We start from the raw sequence: 19,142 nt of genomic DNA, 5'->3' as shown, positions 1-19,142 counted from the left end.
TTTATATAAGTCATCCTAAAGAACTTAAGTAATGAAATTTCATTTCAACCAAATGTATAATTCATTTTACATCACAGATTCTATTACTCTTAGTAGCATAGTGCTGATGATACTGTGATAGGACAATTTATGTAAACATATATGTACATATATTCACCTAGAGAAACTGTCTAATGGAGACTAGCATACCTAAAAGTGAAGATACATTTCAGTATATATCTCCACTCCTGAATGAAAGATGACCCTCCAGTGAAACTTAAATGTATCTGGACTTCTCATAGATATTGTCCATACCTACAATGCTATGATCTACCTCAATAGCCAAAAGATGGACTTGTGACTGTTGTTCAAAGATTGTACTGTTATGATAATATGGAGAAAAACAGTGGGAGTGGAGGGGAGTGGGGGATAAGGGGAAATCTATCAGCATGTGGAATTGTATCATGAAAAGTAAAATCTTATAAAAACAATAGTTAAAGTGAAATCTTGCCAGAGCTCTGGAAGGTAAGGAATAAAAGTATCATCAGAATATTTATAAGCTTCAATTATGAAGCAAAAGCATGTTTCATATTTTTCCAGAAAGTAGAACTAGAAGCAATAAATGGTAAAAGTGGGTTTAATTTCAAACTGAGAATTCACTACAACTTAAAATTGTGCAACCAAACATAGCATGCCAACCCATTAAAGCCGGTGGCTTTTTCTTTATTGAAAAGAGCACACAGGGACCTGCCAACCCTGTGTCAGTCATGTTTACCATGTAATGAATTTCTGGGTCCAGGCAGAAATGAGGCTAGCTGGGATCTCAGGTTCTGTCCAAGGGAAGTGTTCTGTGTTAACATGTATCTGTGTCCAGACGCCATACAGAGCAAAATGAAATGCAAAGTCATTTTTCTGAGTCTTGGATTGTGCATCTTTTTCACAACTCAAGAGTTTACCCCCAGAATGTAGCATATAATTAATGTGAGATTCAGTTCAGACATTTCATTTTAGTTAGTCAAGAAAGCAATCTAATTTCAACTATTTTTACAACTATTATTGTGAGTCATACTGGGAGAGGAGATGTAATTTCAAATAAGAAGTAAATAAAGTTGTTTTGGAGATCATTAAATTTTCTCAAACTTACTTTGCTATGCTACCTTTATTAATGTAACTGAGTAAATAACACTATAAGCTTCTTGTCTGCAACAACAGCTTGGTTTTATTTCTGATGGACATCTGTTTAACTATTTTATAGAAATGTTTCCCAAACTGTATGTTTAGTATTTATCTGTGACACAGTTACGTATAAACATAGATTGAGGTCTAAGTCTGTAAGTGAAGTGAATATTCAGGGATAAATAAGCTGTCTGCCTTGATACTTTGGAGCCTAAGTAAAATTGTGTTTTCTTAATTAGCCGAGTGCAGAAATAGAGATTTGTGCTGTGACTCTGATACATTCTGTTTTTGTTTACAGCTGCAGTATTGAAGTATGAGAACAACGTTATGAATATCAGGCAATTCAACTGTTCTCCTCATCCTTACTGGCTTCCAAATTTCATGGATGTGTTCACTTGGTCCCTGCCGTTTGTTGGAGAAAAAGGTGGGTTACATAATCCCAAAATGTACTTTATTTGAAAATGGCCCTGGAAACTAGGAAAAATATGATTACTATGTGATGCTCAGAGACTATTAGCAATTTGTAGTAACCAGTGAAATTCACAAACTACACCATGAAAAAAGGGAATTGAATGTATTTTAATGTGTATCCTGTTAACAAGATAAAATGAACAAATTAAAGCACATGAAAGAAATAAGTATTATTTGAAAGGAATTCTGCAGTTTCAAAATAATTTTCCAAAAAATAAGAAATGAACTTTACCTGATTTAAAACAGTTTCTACTTTTTTTCTTACCCCGTTCATTGTACTTCAATTATATTATTGTATTATTTTGTTTTACAAATTGTCTACCCAGTTAAAGGGTTAGCCACACTTTCCTTACTCAGCTGATAGTAAAATTATTTCTTGATGGTGCTTAGGGCTATAATATTTTCATATGTATGTAAGGACATATATACATTTATATTAGAATAGGGATAAAGTACATTAAAACAGTAGACATTAGTGTACTATATAGGATACATAAAATTAGACCAATTTACATGTGGCAGTTATTTACGTGATCTCTCTTTGAGCAGCACTAGTCTTTTTTTGCTTTCATCTGCTTTTTTCCCTCCTGTTGCTCCCTCCTATCTTCCTTTTTTCTCCTCTTTGTTTTGCTTTCATAGTTTGACCTAAACCTCAGCCTGCATTTGAAAGGAAAGCTTGCAGCAACTGAGCTAGCAGACGGAAGACCTGACAGTGATAGACTTACATGCTTCCTCAGGCATTTGTCCACACATCTCCTGAGAGGCCAAATAGATACTACAATGAAGACAAGAATTCCCGTAGGTTTTAGAATAATGATGCCCTGTGAGGAGTTTTAGGAGAGAAAAAAATCCATGCTTTTATTCTACAATATTTGTACTTCTTTAAATTTCTACTGAGATGCTCTAATGATTATTAAAAAGGACAGCAGTTGTTCATTGGCAGAGAAGTATTTGCTTTGAATTCCAAAACAGGTCAAAAGTAAACTCTTACGGTGTCTGATAAATGTTCCAGTCCTAGTCCTTGTTGACTCTCTCCTGCACTGATCAAGTCCCTGGCAGATGCTGCTGCCATCGATCAGCTTTTGTGGAGACTGAGGCAGTGTTTGTCTAAAATCTGCTGAGCACTTCAGTTTCCATCAATTACTCACATCTTGAGCATCTTAGGAAATAATGCACTAGTACATTAATACAACTTAAAGTTCAGAATTAATATTTTACTCTGAAATTTTACTTGTCATTTAATTTTACTTCTAGAAAAACTTTTTAAAAGACATTAAATGTAAATCATACACACATCAGTGTAAGGTTTGTGTCCAACATTTTCAGGTAGTACTATTATCATATATTTACATAATTCGGTTTCTAATTTGCCTATATTTCAGGTTTTTGAGAAGCTTTTTTCAGGAGTCAAATTTAATGATGCTTTTATCAATGCATCCCTTTCTTAAGTCAGTTAGAAATTTTTAAAACAAAACCATGCCATTTCTTTGCACTTGGTTTCTGAAAAATTAGTATGTATTTTTGAAGAAGGCAAAAAGAATTCCACCATTTGTTTATTCCCTGTTGTGTAGAAATTTAGTATAATGTAGTTCAAATATCTTCATTAGCAGATAATCAAAAACTCAACAATAATATTTTCTTCCATGCATATCCATCTTATATCCACATCCCATGTTTGATTTGCCTGTTGTTGATCTACAAGTAGGAAATGTTATCAGTATTCTAGATAGGCATGAGCTAATAATTTGATAGTGATAGTATAGAATAAAAAAGCCTGTAGGATGTACATTTTATAGAAACCACTTTTGGGGAGATTCTATATACTAACTGATTTGGACATATTATCACTGGTCTTTTCGTTAATGGTGCCAGGTTATAAGCAAAGTTTGTGCTTTTCTTTCCATTTCTTTTTCTAGTGACTGAGATGCTGGTAAATGTGCTCAACATCTGCTCAGATGATGAACTGGGCTCAGAAGAAGATGGATTTGATGGTAAGAAGCTTGTTCCTTTGTGCAGATGCTGTTTGCCAGCCGTACTTGGCATCTCATTGCTAGCTCTCTAAAATACTGAGATTTTGATTTTGTTTAAATCACAACATACTATTGTGAATGATAGAATTTTGTCTTCTGATTGCATTAAAGAGCCATAAAAAAGCATAAGCCATAGATTTCCCATCACTTTGGGAATATTGTTGAAGTATTAAATTATTTACATAATGCTCTTTCAGTACATTACATTACTAAGTAACATTTTTTGGATTCTCAGTATAAATATAATCTACTTTCTACCAGTTATTGCCATTTACTGGGCAACTTCTTTAGGTATTCTTTAGTTAAGTTGTTCCTATCAGCTATTTGGATTTTGTTTGGTAATCTGTTGATACATCTTGATATATTGGTAACTTTTTAAATCAGTCATTTTTTATTATTTAGCAATCAAAAATAAGCAGGTAATGAGGAGGCTATTAAAATGTTTTTAGATACTATTTGACATTTAGTTATTCCCAAAGTCTATATTTTCTTCTATCAAGGACAAAAGTCCCAAGATGGATTTATATGAAAGGAAAAATTACTCTGGGTTGTACAAATTACGTCAAAAGAAATGGAAACTGTTCAGAAAATGTAGTTAGAGGTAGAATATCCAAGAGAAAAGCTCATTTTAAGATAAAGACCTATTGGGCCTGGCGGCATGGCCTAGCAGCTAAAGTCCTCGCCTTGAACGCCAGGATCCCATATGGGTGCCGGTTCTAATCCCGGCAGCTCCACTTCCCATCTAGCTCCCTGCTTGTGGCCTGGGAAAGCAGTCAAGGACAGCCCAACACCTTGTGACCCTGTACCCGTGTGGGATACCTGGAAGAGGTTCCTGGTTCCCGGCTTTGGATCGGTGCAGTACCGGCTGTTGCACTCACTTGGGGGGGGGGGGTGTTGTCAGAGACTGATATGTAAATAAATGATACTAATAAAAATAAGACAAGTTGAAAAGCAAAGGATGAAGGTGCTAGGAGAAACTATACTGTAGTGAGAGTTGCTAGTTTAGATTACACTTAGCTACCATTGAAGACTGCACTAAGATAAATCAAAAAGAGAATGCAGCACTTTCTGCAAGTTGATGCCAATTGACAGGATTTGATGTTTATGTAGACTTTGGATAGGTCATAATATGAATGTGCACTACCTAATGTTGCAGGCATAAGTAAAGTATGAATGTTATTACACACATGTAAATAAGGTCTGCATGATATGATAAATTTAGAGTGCACCAAGATTGAACTTGCATACTCCTTCATCCATCTGTGGAAGCCGAAAATGTCTCTCTCATATAAGAAGAAAATAGACTGGAGGTCAGTAGAGACCTAGGAAGTGTGTGGTTAAAAGGGATGTGTTACATGTGGATATCAGAATACAGTTTGTTGGAATGAATTCGTGCTTGTAGCACAGATAAATCTGGTCTGTGCCATTCTATGATGTATTGAAAAATAGCTAGAAAATAATGAGTCCAGGGTCTCCCAGCATGTAGAAGAGATCATGTTTGAGGAAACCAAGGTGCTGGTTGCCACAATTTGATTATTATAACTCTATATCTATATCTTTATAAGTATGTATAAATATTAAGTGACAAGATTTTAAATTTTTTTCACATTTAAAACTATTTTGTTTTATAATATAGTTCCATAGACTCTGGAGTTGCCTATGCCCTTATGCAAGTTCCATTCTCCCACTTCACGTTGAACAGTCACAAGTCCATCATGCTGTTATTGAAGTGTTTCCCTACAATGTAGTCATGGACATTGTCAGAGAGTCCATCTTCTTGCTGGGTAGCAATTATTTTAACAAGTGAGAAAGCCTCTAAGAAAAAGGAAGAATGTGTACTATACGATTTATTTGACCTGTCACTCTTCCCTGTTATGTGTCCTCCTGTCTTCATTGCTTACACTCAATTTGCTTTTGCTGTGTTGTATTCACGGGGCCGGAGCTGAAGAGGCATAATAGAAGTAAGGAAAGCAAAAGAAAATTAACAGTAAAAAACTTTTACTGGGTAAAAATTAACTTAAGAATAGTCACTGGAACTACAGCGAATATGTTGACATTTTTTCTAATACACAGATCACTCACATTTCTTACTTTTGTAAGATCTTTTTGTTTTATATTTGAAATTTTGTAGTAACTACTTTGCATATATTTACAGACTATAAGGCAATACTTGTAATACAACTTGTACTAATCAAGCTCTTCACTTGATTCACCAGTCATTTTTCATGAACAGTGTTAGCAATGAGCAAAACTCAGTAAGTTTAATGTATAAATTTGTAGATTTTTGAACTTTCCACACCTGAGGTTTCAATGTCTGAAATATTTCCCTCAGAAATAGTGTGATGTATGTTTCAAACAGAGCAACATTAATGTGCAAGCCATCTATTTTAGCTTTCCTAAAAAATTCTGTTAAATACAGATTCTAAACCCTTCTTTGTCCTCAAACAACAAGGCAAAGGAAACAACTTCATTCTACTTAACCTTGGTCTTCTCCTAGATGATATAGATGTCTTGTGTTTTAATATCTGTATATCTGAATTAGTCACACATTTCTGGCTCACACTGGCTTCTGCAGGAGAAAAGTACATTATGACTCTCTATTGATTGGCTTCTACTTTATAAATTAAGGAATTTGTTAGGCAATGCAAAAAAAATGATTGCTATTTTTAATTGGCCTATGGTTTTTTGATATTGAAAATAAGATTATGAAACTTCTGTTGATCCTATAAATTGAATACGGTAGACTGCCAAAGATTCTGCTTTACCAGTGTACTTGTCATGCCCTGGGGAATTTATTTCCTATTTCCAGTTGTGACTTTGGATGATAGGGAATCTGGTTTCAATTGACTGTTGTTATTTACCCAGACATTTGAGAGAAGAAATAAATCCAAGAAAGATGAATCTCATTTACTAGTTAATCCTCATTAATGAAGAAGTCTCATTTCAGACTAAGGATTACTAAGTGATTCCAAAATGATTGCTGGGGGGCAGAGGAAGCTGACAGTAATCAAGTAGTACTCATTATAGAGCTCCTTTTATTGTTCATGACTTTAATAAGGGAATAGTAGTAAGCACTAGAAACCTAATGACAGTTTCATAGTTAGAATTTTTTGGTAATTTGGGATGTCTGCTGTTATGCTAGGACTTCACAGGCGGGACCCAATGCACAGGTGATAGAGTGGAGTGTGTGTTCTGTACAGCAGGATCTCATATCCATAAGTTCTGCACCCACCGACTCAAGCCTCTGTCATTGGGACACAGCTGGAAAAAATCTTTGAAAAAATCTGTCGTGAGGGGGAAAGAATGGGAATTTCTTTTAGGCCCTGAAATAGACAGTGAGATCACCTTTCCACGTAAAAACTGTTTGAGACTATAGTATGTGCTGAGTCTTGCTGCCTGAAAGGGTTAAGAAGAGAAACCCAAATCCTATAGAATAAGAAAGAAAAAAATAGTAAAAACATTTTAAGCCAAATATAGTTTCAAGCTACACTGGAAAGACTTAATATTGAATTAGAATTTATGTCTGTACTTCCAACTAAAGAGCAAACCACATGGCAGAACTCTTATCCTCTAGTCAAATTTTTGCCTTATCCTAATGTTAACCACACACAAGTCACTAAATATGGGATCAGAGCAGATTCTTACACGCCATTGCAAAATGTCCAAATTGTATGCAAGAACAGTAACTCCCATAGTCTGCTTTGAATTATTAGATAATTCCTCATGTCAAATATCACAGATTCCAGTGTGTCTTCCTACTTATTTTGGTCCAGCTTTCAAAAGTCACAAAGAACTTCTTAAATTGTAAAGCTGAAAATTAGTAGGACTTACATGGCATTGTACTGGTCCTTGAAGAATTGCTTCTGTAAGGATTTGGTCATGTTATTTCCTACAAAGATACTTCTTTGCCATGCCAAAGGTTTGACCTAGTGCAAAAAGTGATCTAGTGCAAAAAAAAAAAAGGCTATTTGGTGAGGGACACTTAACATTAATAAATAACTCTGAAAAATACATCCTAAAGGTCCCTTTTTTGTGCGTCTGTCAACATCTCTAGTAAGAATGTTAGCTTAAGGCTTTTCTGCAGTTTTCATGAAAACTGATAGTACTCAAAAATACTCAAAGGAGTTTTCAGTCTCCCATATTTCAGGTTTTCCTGGTCCGGAAGAACACAGTTGTCTTCTCTGTAATAATTGGCAGACTTACAAGTTATTTTGGAGAAATGGGGTATATTTTATTTTCATAAAAAAATATATAATAGAGCCACAGAATTGCTTCTATTGCCCTGAGAAGCAATGGCAATGCAGTTCTTATGCTCTGTTCCCTGAAGCATCAACTTGAAGTTGATTGGCAGAGGAGAAACAAAGACACCTTCTCAAACTCAGAAGGGTGAAAGTGAACAAAGCAAAACTCGTGGTCAAAGTCAGGATCTTAGGAAGTTACCTCAAGGTTGACTGGAGTGTCTTGACGGGGACAAAGGCAGTGGAAAGAAAAAGATCAAAAGGAGATGCCCAGAAAAGATTTCAAGGATTAGCACTGTGGACTACATAGGATTTTGACAAAGGTGCAAAGGAAGGGAAACCCATCGTTATACTTCAAACGTAGGTTCCCCGGGGGGAGATGGCATCTACAGACACTTCAAAGTTCTTGGAGATAGGTGACTTCCATTACAGACATGAGTTTGAGCAAAACTGACTCAAGCAGCTCTGGCTGTGCCTAAGTAGAATTTACAAATGGAATCCTAGAAATTGGAAAGGAATTCTGTGCTGCTGACAGAGTCTTGGAATTAAGTCATAACTGCACCAAAGAGTGAATTACATAGAAGGAAGTGGACAGTGAAAGAATAATCCTTGAAATCCATCTCTCCTAGTGAGGCTGGAGAAGAAGAACAACCAAGGAATACAGCAGTGAAAGGGAGAGAGCACCAGATTCAGGTTGTGTAGCAATGCAGGCAGCGGCCATCACAGTGTTCACACTTAGTACAGAAAAGCTCATGTGAGCTGCAAGTCTGATCAGAAAAAGAAAACACTGAAACCATGACATGGGTATCAAGTACTAGGTTACTTGGAGGAAGCCAAAAATGATGTTTATAATAACCAAAAAATAAATAAGAAGAAGAAAAAATGAAATCACCAAATAAATCAAAAACACGAAATTCAGAGCATGAGTGAGATAAACTATTTCACATTGAAGAATGAACATGAAAAAGATCTTTCTTGTCCTTTTCTATTTTCAGAAAGACAAAAAAGAAATAGTTTTCATTTTGGCTGTGTGAGAAATCCATATAATTTGCAAGGAAAAGTAACTGCAAAGATGGATGTCTTTTTAATACTTTAAGATTCTCTTATTTGTTTAAATCATATCTGAATTTTCATGATGTGCTTAGGAAAGGGAAGGGGTGTGTGTGTGTGTATGTAAAAAGAAAGAGTACTTATACTAAGTAGTATTTTGGGAAAGATATTTTTTCTTATCTTCCCAGTTTATTATTTTTTTCCATTTGACCAATATTTTAGTGTTCAGCCTAAAACTTTAATCACGTTATTATCAATGCACTGTTTCTACTTTATTCCTTTTGTAGCACAGATAACTGGTTCTTATTATCACACTCATAATTTAAAAAGGAAATAAATCATTACGAATAGTATGTCATTAAACCTGACACATGGCAGGCATCAACATTTACTAGGTGGTAGGATATGATCTCCATCATATTCATGACTGTAGACATGCTGGAGCCTTGACCAGGCACAATGCCAAGTTAGCCAGCATATATTTTTTTCAGTACTTACAATCCTAAACTGAGATGATGCAGTGATACAAGTGTTAAAATCCTGCTCTCTGTATTGTACTACATGATTTTGTAAGATCAGAGTAATTGACATGAGAAAAACCTGCAGAAAAAAAATACACTGGGCAAAATCAGCTAACTGAAAACAGCACAATATAATAAGATATATTTTTCTAACAGCTTTCATGATTTCTATGAATGCTGAGCAGGCTCTCAATTTGATGATTGCACTTTTTATGGGAATAATTACTAACTGCTTGGACAAGGCAGAATTGTTTTGGGGAATGTAATACTTATAAAACATTCCACCTTTAAGGGAATTGATCTCTGCAGACTTTAAGACTACACTAAAAAATATAATAAATGCTCAGAAAATTTAAATTTTACACAGATTTTTCTATTAGACCCTTTGCTCTTCCAAAATGTATCACATGTTCCTCTTTATTCTTGGCTCAAGAGAAAGTATGAAACTGTTCTCCAATGTTTTTTTCTAGTTTCTTTAAAACTCGATGGAAATGGAAATACTAATTGTTGGTTCAGCCCTTCTTTCTAGGATAGTCCATTTCTGGGGGAAGAAATCACCCATGCTGCTGATCTTACCAATGATGTGCCATCATTTGGGGTTCAGTCTTTTGCCTGATGGCCATTAAGAACAAATGGGGCCCCATCTCAGGGCAGCTTGATGCCAAGATCACACATTTAGTCTTTCAATTTACAAGGGAAATGCAACTGTTAGAAGCATTGAACTATGCACATCTGGCACAGGGCATTTTCTCCTCAATAATAAAAGGGATTTTTGAGTATTCACCACATGCCAAAACTCAGTATGTGGCCCATGTGTTTGTTGAATATTGAAAATGACCATATTACTTCTCTAATTCCTCCACCCATCTGTGGAGTTTATCAGTTAGCCTAGCGCTGTAATGAATCCTGACTTGCCAGGTGATGGCCTTATTGTTGTTTCTGTTCTTTATCTCTCCTCTGCAAAACAAAGGCTAGAAGTGCTATCCTTATGTGGTGATTATGAGGATTGTCAGAAATAGTGCAAATAAAGCTTTCAGAATATTCCTCATTTATGGATAAGAACATGAGCTTACAGTAACTTATCTAAGCTATCACGCTTTAAGATTCAGGAGTTGGAGCACAAATGCAGGTTGTTACGCTGTCCTGGCTATACAATCATGTCTGTGTGTCTCAAAAGAAGTACGTGAACCAAATACATCAACGTAGTGCTGCACAGAGGGGACAGGGCGTTTGATAGTCTTTGGCCTCAGGACATTCATTCTGCAAATATTTCAAATCAAGCATGCTCTTCTCTGCTAGTCTGTGCCTGAATAACATTTCCTTTTTAAATTTTATTTTTACTAAAATAAAGAGGACAGATTTCATGTGTTTCATAATATGCAATTTTAAGCACATAATGATATATTACCATAATATCCTTCTTCCCTCTCTCTTCCTTTCTTTTTTTTTCCAATTGATTTTTTGGTGATATGATCAGTTTAGTTTATAATCACAGGCTTAATTCTCCGCCACATAAAGAATTTAATAGATTTCTGATTCATCCAAGCAGACATGTTCTATATCTTTAACATATGCTTCTATAGTAATTGACCAAAACCTAATGGACATTTTCCTGCTTCTTGTTTTTGAGCAAAGCCCTACTGCATTTCCCATGAAGTAAGAAAATACTCTGTCTCAGTTCTAAATAGCAATAGCAGAAGTCTCAGTGACTTCGTTTCAGATCAGCTGAACATCAGTGCCTGCAACATCATCAGGAAAGGAGTTGTCGTTTTTCTTTGAGCCTGCTTTTCACTGTGCTACATACAATATTCAGTTAATTTGCTGTCTAGATACAGCACATGAAATAAATAACCGTATATGATGGTACTTTTGTACACTATTCTCATCCAATTTGTGTAATTCTAAATACAGCATCTAAACATCAATCTGGTTTTGGGAAGTATGTAAATACTAAGTGTCTTATTGCATTCTTACAGCACAGTTAGGTCCTTAATAAATGTGGTTTTAACCCCCATTTATATCCCGATTAATTATTCATGTGAAAAATACCCAAGCATTGTGATTGCTTCCCTCTTATCTATAAGTCAGTGTTATTAACTTGACAATTACTGATCCCTTCCATTTTGTTTTTACTTTCTACTGTTAGCCTATAAATGTCATGTGTTCCAGTCCTTGTAAAGGATTTGGTACAGTTAGGATTTTACAGGCTATGTTAACTTCTCCATTTTATAACCATAAACAAACTGAGATGACCTTTTTTAAGGCATGAGCTAAATATGTGATCTTTTTATGAAAGTCTGATGGGAGTTTTCTAAACTGCTAGGAAGTCTCCAGTTGTCAGTGTAACTCCTATTAGAGTTACATTTTTGGTCAATCCCTTTATGCTCTATGGAGGAGTCATTGAACAGATGGAATACAACATCACCAGGAACAACAGTTCAAGGACCACATTAGAACTGGTGAATGAAAGTCAATTCTACTAAGTAGAAAATAGTCAAATAATGGCAGTAATTGCACATCTGGGAGCAGCAGTCTGTGCAGTTTGAAGACTTCCTATTCAAAATATTCAGTTGTGTTTTACAACAGAGGTGAGCATAAACATAATTTATGCTATACCAACCTTAAAATCCATTTCTCCAAATAGACTTTTATTTTCAAAACTTGTATTTGAAAGAACTTTCAATGAGTTTCAAAGTAAAATAAAAGACTAAATGTCTTTATGCCAAATATCACACCATTGCAGACACTATTATAAGCTGAGATTTCAGTAAAGCTAAAAAACATATGGAAGAAATTCAGAATATGTGGTTTAGAGTGAGTGGCTATTATATTCCAATTTTATAATCTTTCACTGTGCAGTGCAGTAGAATTCAAATTATTAGATATTCCAAAATATATTAGGTTTTAATTTTCAGAAGCTTAAATTTTTACAGTAGTTTCTCCACTTGTTATCCTGAAGGTATTTTTTTCTATATAAAATAATAAGCTACATACATATGTAAACAACTCCTCTCCAGAGCCCAATAGTTTTGAATTAGATCTAACCAGCACTGTCCCTAAAGTGAATGGGCAGAATATTCTCATATTCAGTGGCCAGTTCTAACAACTCTAGAAACTAAGTAATCTTATTCTTTTTTATTTTTAAGAGAAATAGGTTGATTTAAATGGAGAGCTACAGAGAGAAAGGGAAAAAAAAAAAACAACAAGCATTCACTTCTGAAATTGCCACTACAAAGGCGTCCATGCCACGCCAAAGCCAAGAAACAAGAATTTCATCCTCGTTTTCCTTATGGGAGACAAGGACACAGCTACTTGGCCATGATCTGTTTCCTTGTCCGGTGTATTTTCCAGGAAACTGGATCAGAACTGGTTGTTGCTGCAAGTGGACACTCAACCTCAGCACCCCATGCTGCCCCCAGTCATCTGATTCCTAACAAATAACAGTCTCCAGACTGAAATGTTGATGTACTGGGGTTACCCATGATGTTTCAAGTGATGTAAAGGCACTTCATTCTCGGGTCTTGTGCCTTCATGTATGCTCTTACTTAATGGTGGTCTTCCTGAGAACTGGGACCTAGCGGTAGGGGAAGCAGTGCAGCTCCTCTTTCTTGGCTGGACTAATCCTGTTTTAACAGAAGCACGGTTCTCCCTAGCCATGAGCGCTTGATTATTATCTTGAACATCATTATAAAAACCCCTGGCATATACTACAAGCAAACTTTTGAAAAGCATACTATCAAAGGACTGGCATAGTCCCTTACTGGTTAAGCTGCTTTGTGTGATGCTGGAGTCTTTTTGAACACTGATTTGTGTCCCTACTGCTCCACTTCCTATCCTGCTTTCTGCAACTGGCCTGAGAAAAGCAAAGGAAGATGACCCAAGTTCTTGGGCCTCTCTTTACCCACAGCACAGCCTGGCTTCTGCCTGCTATAGCTAGCATTGGCTGCTGTAGCAACTGGGAAGTACACCACCAGATAAAAGATTCTAATTCTGACTTTCAAAATAAATAAATAAAATCAGTTTTGAAAAAAGAAAAAAAACTTTTAACTGCATAGGAAGTCTCCTTAGTCAAGGTATTATAGCTTGTACCTTTCTTTTCATTAAAAGAAACATTATGATACATTTTTTGTTCTGTATATGTTAGAGATTTGTAAATACTTATAATGTTTTGCTGTCTAGTTCAGTCATGAAACAGTAATGCAGTATAAATTATGGTATCTTTTCCAAAGAAGTTTTGAAACCATAGAACCAATTGTCTCAAACATTTTAAATTTTTTTAATTTTTAAAATTTAATTTTTTTTCAATTTTTAAATGTTTTTAAATATTTAAATTTTATTTTAAAAAATAAATAATACATTTAACTGAAATGTCTAAATGTGTACTATAATAAGGTACATTGTGGTGACAAAAATGGTTTCAAGTTCAAATACATAATATATAAGATTAAAACTTTGAAGGAATTGAAATGGAAATACTAGCTCAGAACTAGTAATAATAGGAAGAGTCCTACATGAAGATTTTTCTAGAATTTTCTTCAAATGAATGGAGATCAAATTACTATATTTCTGTGCTGTTTATATCTAATGTAACAATTTCATTTTATGAGGATGATAATTAAAATATTTTATCCGTTACAATTACTTAAGTTTGTAAGCAGAAATAGTTTTTGTTGATGATCTTCTGTAACAAAATGAATAGAAATTGTAATTGTCCTACACTTAATGATATCATTATATTATCCAGACTCAAGTTCCTGGTAGTGAGGTAAAATGTACTGAAGTACCTGTCACAACTCAACCTGGGGCAAAACAGGGATCATTTCTAAATAACTTCTGAACAGCATCCCTTTGTTGGTGCGTGGAAAGTCAAGGTTTCCTGTGGTTAGATTAGGTCAAGGGAAAACACAAGGAAGCGAATTTAATGAATATCGCATGTGATTTACTTCAGATTTACTTCTTGTTCCAAAGAAGGCGCTCTATACACATATGATTTTCAAAATATCAGGAAAAGTTGTAAAGACAGATTTTACAAAGTGTTCTTTAAACTTGAAGTCATGTTCTGTCTTTCGCATTGTTTGTATTTCGAAGTTGCTGATGTTAAATGAAAATATAAACAATTTTTGTCTTTCATAAAGCCTAAAAAATACTTGAACACTTCATGCCATTAGTAGCCTTTATTGAAACTTCGTAATTGATCTGTTTGCCAAAAAATAAAGCCTAAAGAGGAATCTGAAGTCAGCCTGGTAATGGTGACCCGTTAAGATTTTTATTTTCAAATAGAATAGATTCTTTATAGAGGGGAACTTCGTTAACTTTTAACAAACTGGAAAAATACTGATGGTTAAAAATTTGTTGTTAGGATTTAAGTTAAGTTTACAAAGAAAAGTTTAGGCTTCCAGCAAAATTTATTTTGTAAATTATATCCTTTAAGTATATGTGCTGTGGATATATGTGTGTAAGTGTCAAGTCTTTTGAAGAAGAAGGCCAAATGAAAGCCAAAGACTTGGGGTCAGTATAGTAGTGAATTGAAAAGTCATGCTAATTTTTCCACTAAAAAAAGTTCGGTAATAATTTTTAAATCCATTTCATATTCTAGCAATATGAAAATATTCCTACTATATTTGTGTGCAGTTTTCATGTAGTGTCTTAATTTTTCTAGTTGTTAAAATGTATTGAAGCCAGCAGAAATATATTGAACTGTGTAAATATATAATATATATTATGTGTGTATGTATATGCATGCATATATGTATATAGAGACATATATGTATATATATATATGTATACACACACATATATAAACACTACCCAAGGAGATAGTGAAAAATGTCACTGCAGACAGAACTTTATCGTTTCTTTAGCACGCCAGTGCATCCACACTATCAGATGAAGGAAGGGCTCGATGACAGGAGAACTCTTTCCCAAAGCTATTCTCTTTCTTCCCAGAGAAATGAGTTTCGTCCATCTACACTGTCATTTATTGACATTTTACTAAAGTGTTTTAGATATATAAAGCTGAAAGAACCATATATTCAGTACCAGTGCACGCATCACTTTCTGCAGCTCACATTTGTCTGAAGTTGGTCATTTTTCTGCCCCTTCACCCTTATATCAACCTTCTGCTTTGTTGCTTTGTTTGTTGTTGTCTGGCAAAATCAGCTTATCACATTGCACAAATGCTAATGTCTAAAATTCTTGTTTTCCTGTGCTGCTGTGCTGTAAAGTCTCAGATGTTTGCTGCTTTTCTCCTCACCCCAGCGTACCTGCATTCCTTCCACAGTGGACATCTGACTCATTGTCTGAATGTGACAGGGACTGCAGCTGCCTACACGTGTTTGAGAATTCTTTATGAAGAATGATCATTTTCTCTACTCCTTGACAGTCACTTGACCTTCATGATATTTACTTTTTCAGTGCATATTCTTCTTGTCCTTGAAAGCTGCTATTACCATCTTCCAGTGATGTACTATCAAATGTTTAACAACCTGCTCTTGGGGGGAAGCCTGATTTATAGCATTTGCCAGTTTCCTTAATGTAAAATCTACCTTTAGTGTTGATTCCCAGCCACAAAACTGAGATTGCCAACTGTAGAGGTAGGAAGTACACACAGTGTGGCTGGCCAGTTGACAGAAGCCATCACACCCCTGCTCCTTCCGCTGCAATGTTTGTCACAGTGTGTTGTAGTGGTTTACAGGATCTTAGTCTGTTTTCTGTTATAACAAAATACCTTGAGTTGTATCCTTTGTAAAGAAAAAGTAATCACAACAGTTTGGACCTGAGAGATCTAATTCTGGAGCAAGCTCCCCTTGGCCATGTGACTTGGTGAGTGGGTAGCTTCGTGATTGAAATGCATAGAAGAGGAAGAGATACCAGTGTGAGACAGATGGACAGTTCAGGGGTCAAGCTTAACTTTCATAATAACCTCCTTACAAGAACTAACCGGGGTCCCATGGAGCTGTATCCATTCCTTCACAAGACAGCACGTTCACTGACCTCCCACTGTGCCTCACCTGCTAACGGGCCCACTACCCCTTTACATCACCATGCTGAGGAACAAACTTAAACCACATCCAAAGCACACCACAGATGATCTCCTGTTAACCAGAGACCATGCCTTATGTATATATCGGTGGCTAGCACATAACTGACTGTATAGCATAGGATTTACAGGCATGCTCAGCTGCATGAGTAAATGCATGTTTTGTTGTCAATAACTAGTTGTATTGTACAAAACACTGCATGTATACCTGTGATTCAGTAAAGAATGAGGAAGTTGGGGTGGTAAATTGTCACGGTAACTGTGAATCAGAAGCAGCAGCACTCTGATGTGCAGCAGGTGCTGTTGGGTAAGACTCTCTTCAACCTAGCACTCAGGCCTTCCTTCTCTGTGTGATGCAGCTGCCATTTTCCAGTTCCTCTAAGAGGCCAAAATCTACGCTATGGGGATGCTGCACTCACTCAGCAGGCCACTTACATGTATACCTTAAAACTTCACGAGAAATCAGCAAGGTGCTGAGTTAAGGGCAGGAAGGACACACTTTTAAAGCAAATCTTTAAAGACTCCCTTGGTCTATATATGAGCCTCCCCTACTTTAAGGAAAATTGACTGTGTGGAGTTGCTTAGATTCTGGAAATCCTAACATAACACCCCGGGCATAAGAAAAGGCCAGAACTGTAAACATTGTAAGGGTGTCTGAAAAACGTGACAATTATTGGGAATAGAAACAAAATGAATTACTGATTTTTTGTTAACAGGAAATATTGACTTCCAATTTTGAGCTAAGTTGAAATAAGCTATGATATTCTTTTCAATCAAGAGATTACCATAGTTTCCACATAAAATGATTTTATATGTCCCTGTTATTTAAAACACTGAATATTCATTTCTGCTTCTGTGCCACATTTCTGCAACTCTGACATCTGAACAGTGTCTAATACGACATCATCCGGATATGTTGCAGATAGTGAAGTTCTGAAATGTATGCACTTTGCTTGATCGTTCAGCTGATTTGTACAATGAGAATATGCAGTGTTTTTCTCACAGAACTTCACTCTTTGGAAAACACTAGAAACCAAGAATACCAGCTATACAAAGTTATTGAGATTCTAAAATAAAGTTTTGTCCTGCTGTTCAACTTCTTTAAATTCAATTACTTATTAATTCAGATATTTTGATAGGTTATTTTTAAATCTTATGAAGTGATAATTGTGTCTTAGGAATTTCATTTTGGTTATTTAGAAAATGTTGAAGGTATTGCTTAAGACAAAACTAACAGAATAGGCTTAATGTCCTTTCTTGTTGTCTGTGGTCAGATTATTTGGCTTTTTGAATAAACATATTCTGATTTTATTAAAACAGTAGTATTAGGAAGAATGTTTGAAAGGAGGGCGTGTAAGTGCTCTGATGTGCTTTGCTTCATTATATCCTGAGGGTACACCTATATATACGCAGAGTATTCCTGTCTCTCACATGGCTTTCAACTTCCTCCACCCTTTTGTGAGCTGGCATTAGTAAGTGTTCACATTTGCTATGTTGAAAAGTACCTACCTCAGTGTGATTGCCCCAGAGAGGAAGAAATGGACAAAAATGTGAACTGCTTTCAAGTCAGAGGGAGACAGGTAGAAGCCACGTTCAAAGTAGCCTGTCCAGTCAAAGGTAGTGGCCTGTTATATTTTCATTTCTTAGAACCAAGAGAGGTCTTCCTTATACCCTTTTCAAAATTGTGTCTTTCTTGATGTAAGTTTTCTTTCTTGTGGACCTATTGGAGTAGTTGTTTTTTGAACCTAGCAGTAAAAATGATTCCAAATTGCATTTGTGGAAAACCTCTAGGGAAATGGCAGAAATCTTTCCTTCAAAAAGGTTAGAAAGCTTGTTTATATCACAAATTAAAAGACCAACACATACACCAATTAGTCTTTGTAGGCTGTAGTCTTGGATCATATTCTGTGACATAAACTGTGTTTAAACAGCATTTAAATTATTCAAATTAGGAACATTGTCAATATTATCTGAGAAGAATATTTCTGTCTAATAGAAGTAAAATTAAAATATAATCTCATTGTGTAAGCACCAATATCATTTAGAAAAATGATTATCTTATTCTTCAGCAGTATTTTTCTGTTTGTACTTCTCCAAATATTCCTCTAGAATTGAAGAAAAAGTAAAGTGAAATAGTTAAATATCATATAATATTATTTAGAACACAGAAAATAAGAAAGAATTATCATACCAAGATGTACATTCATCTGAGCTATGTTATATGTACATGATTTCGATGTTTATCAAAGGTCTATTTAGCAGAAAGAAAGTAAATGTATCAAATAATAGATGTATGACATTTATGGGAAACAGCTGGCCCTAACTTTTGAAAACTCCAGGGAAAAAAATTGAAATATATCAGTGTTGCAATTCTTGGGTCTTAGGGGTTCTTTTTTGTTTGTTTTTATTGTTTTTTTTTGTGAGACAAAGAGCTCTGATCCAACTGGTCCAGTTCTCAAATGCCCACAGTGTCTGGAACCAGAAGTTCAATGCATGAGTCCCATGTAGGTTGCAGAAACCCAATCACTTAAGCCATCCTAGGATCAACATCACTGGGAGGCTGGAATGAAGAGCTTGGAGTCATATAACAAACTGAGGCATTTTGTATGAGCTGCAGACTAGTAAGATAAGCTCCTTT

The 19,142-nt window shown here is 35.4% G+C and overlaps 1 protein-coding gene across 5 annotated transcripts in view; it reads left to right on the top strand.

The window, feature by feature from the left end:
* Window positions 1-19,142, top strand: part of PPP3CA (protein phosphatase 3 catalytic subunit alpha) — a 285,139-nt gene that overhangs the window by 252,623 nt on the left and 13,374 nt on the right. For 4 of the 5 annotated variants that reach the window (XM_040966707.1, XM_040966709.1, XM_040966706.1 and 1 more), the window contains 2 exons: window positions 1,454-1,579; window positions 3,543-3,617. In XM_040966707.1, coding sequence (XP_040822641.1) covers window positions 1,454-1,579; window positions 3,543-3,617 — 201 coding nt within the window. The remainder of the gene's footprint in view (window positions 1-1,453; window positions 1,580-3,542; window positions 3,618-19,142) is intronic. The other variant, XM_040966708.1, reaches the window with a different exon arrangement.

This window comes from Ochotona curzoniae, unplaced genomic scaffold (genome assembly GCF_017591425.1).
Source record: "Ochotona curzoniae isolate NIBS_2020 unplaced genomic scaffold, NIBS_Ocur_1.0 scaffold_4506, whole genome shotgun sequence".
NCBI classification, from domain to species: Eukaryota; Metazoa; Chordata; class Mammalia; order Lagomorpha; family Ochotonidae; genus Ochotona; species Ochotona curzoniae.
This window is presented reverse-complemented; position numbering and strand designations above follow the sequence as displayed.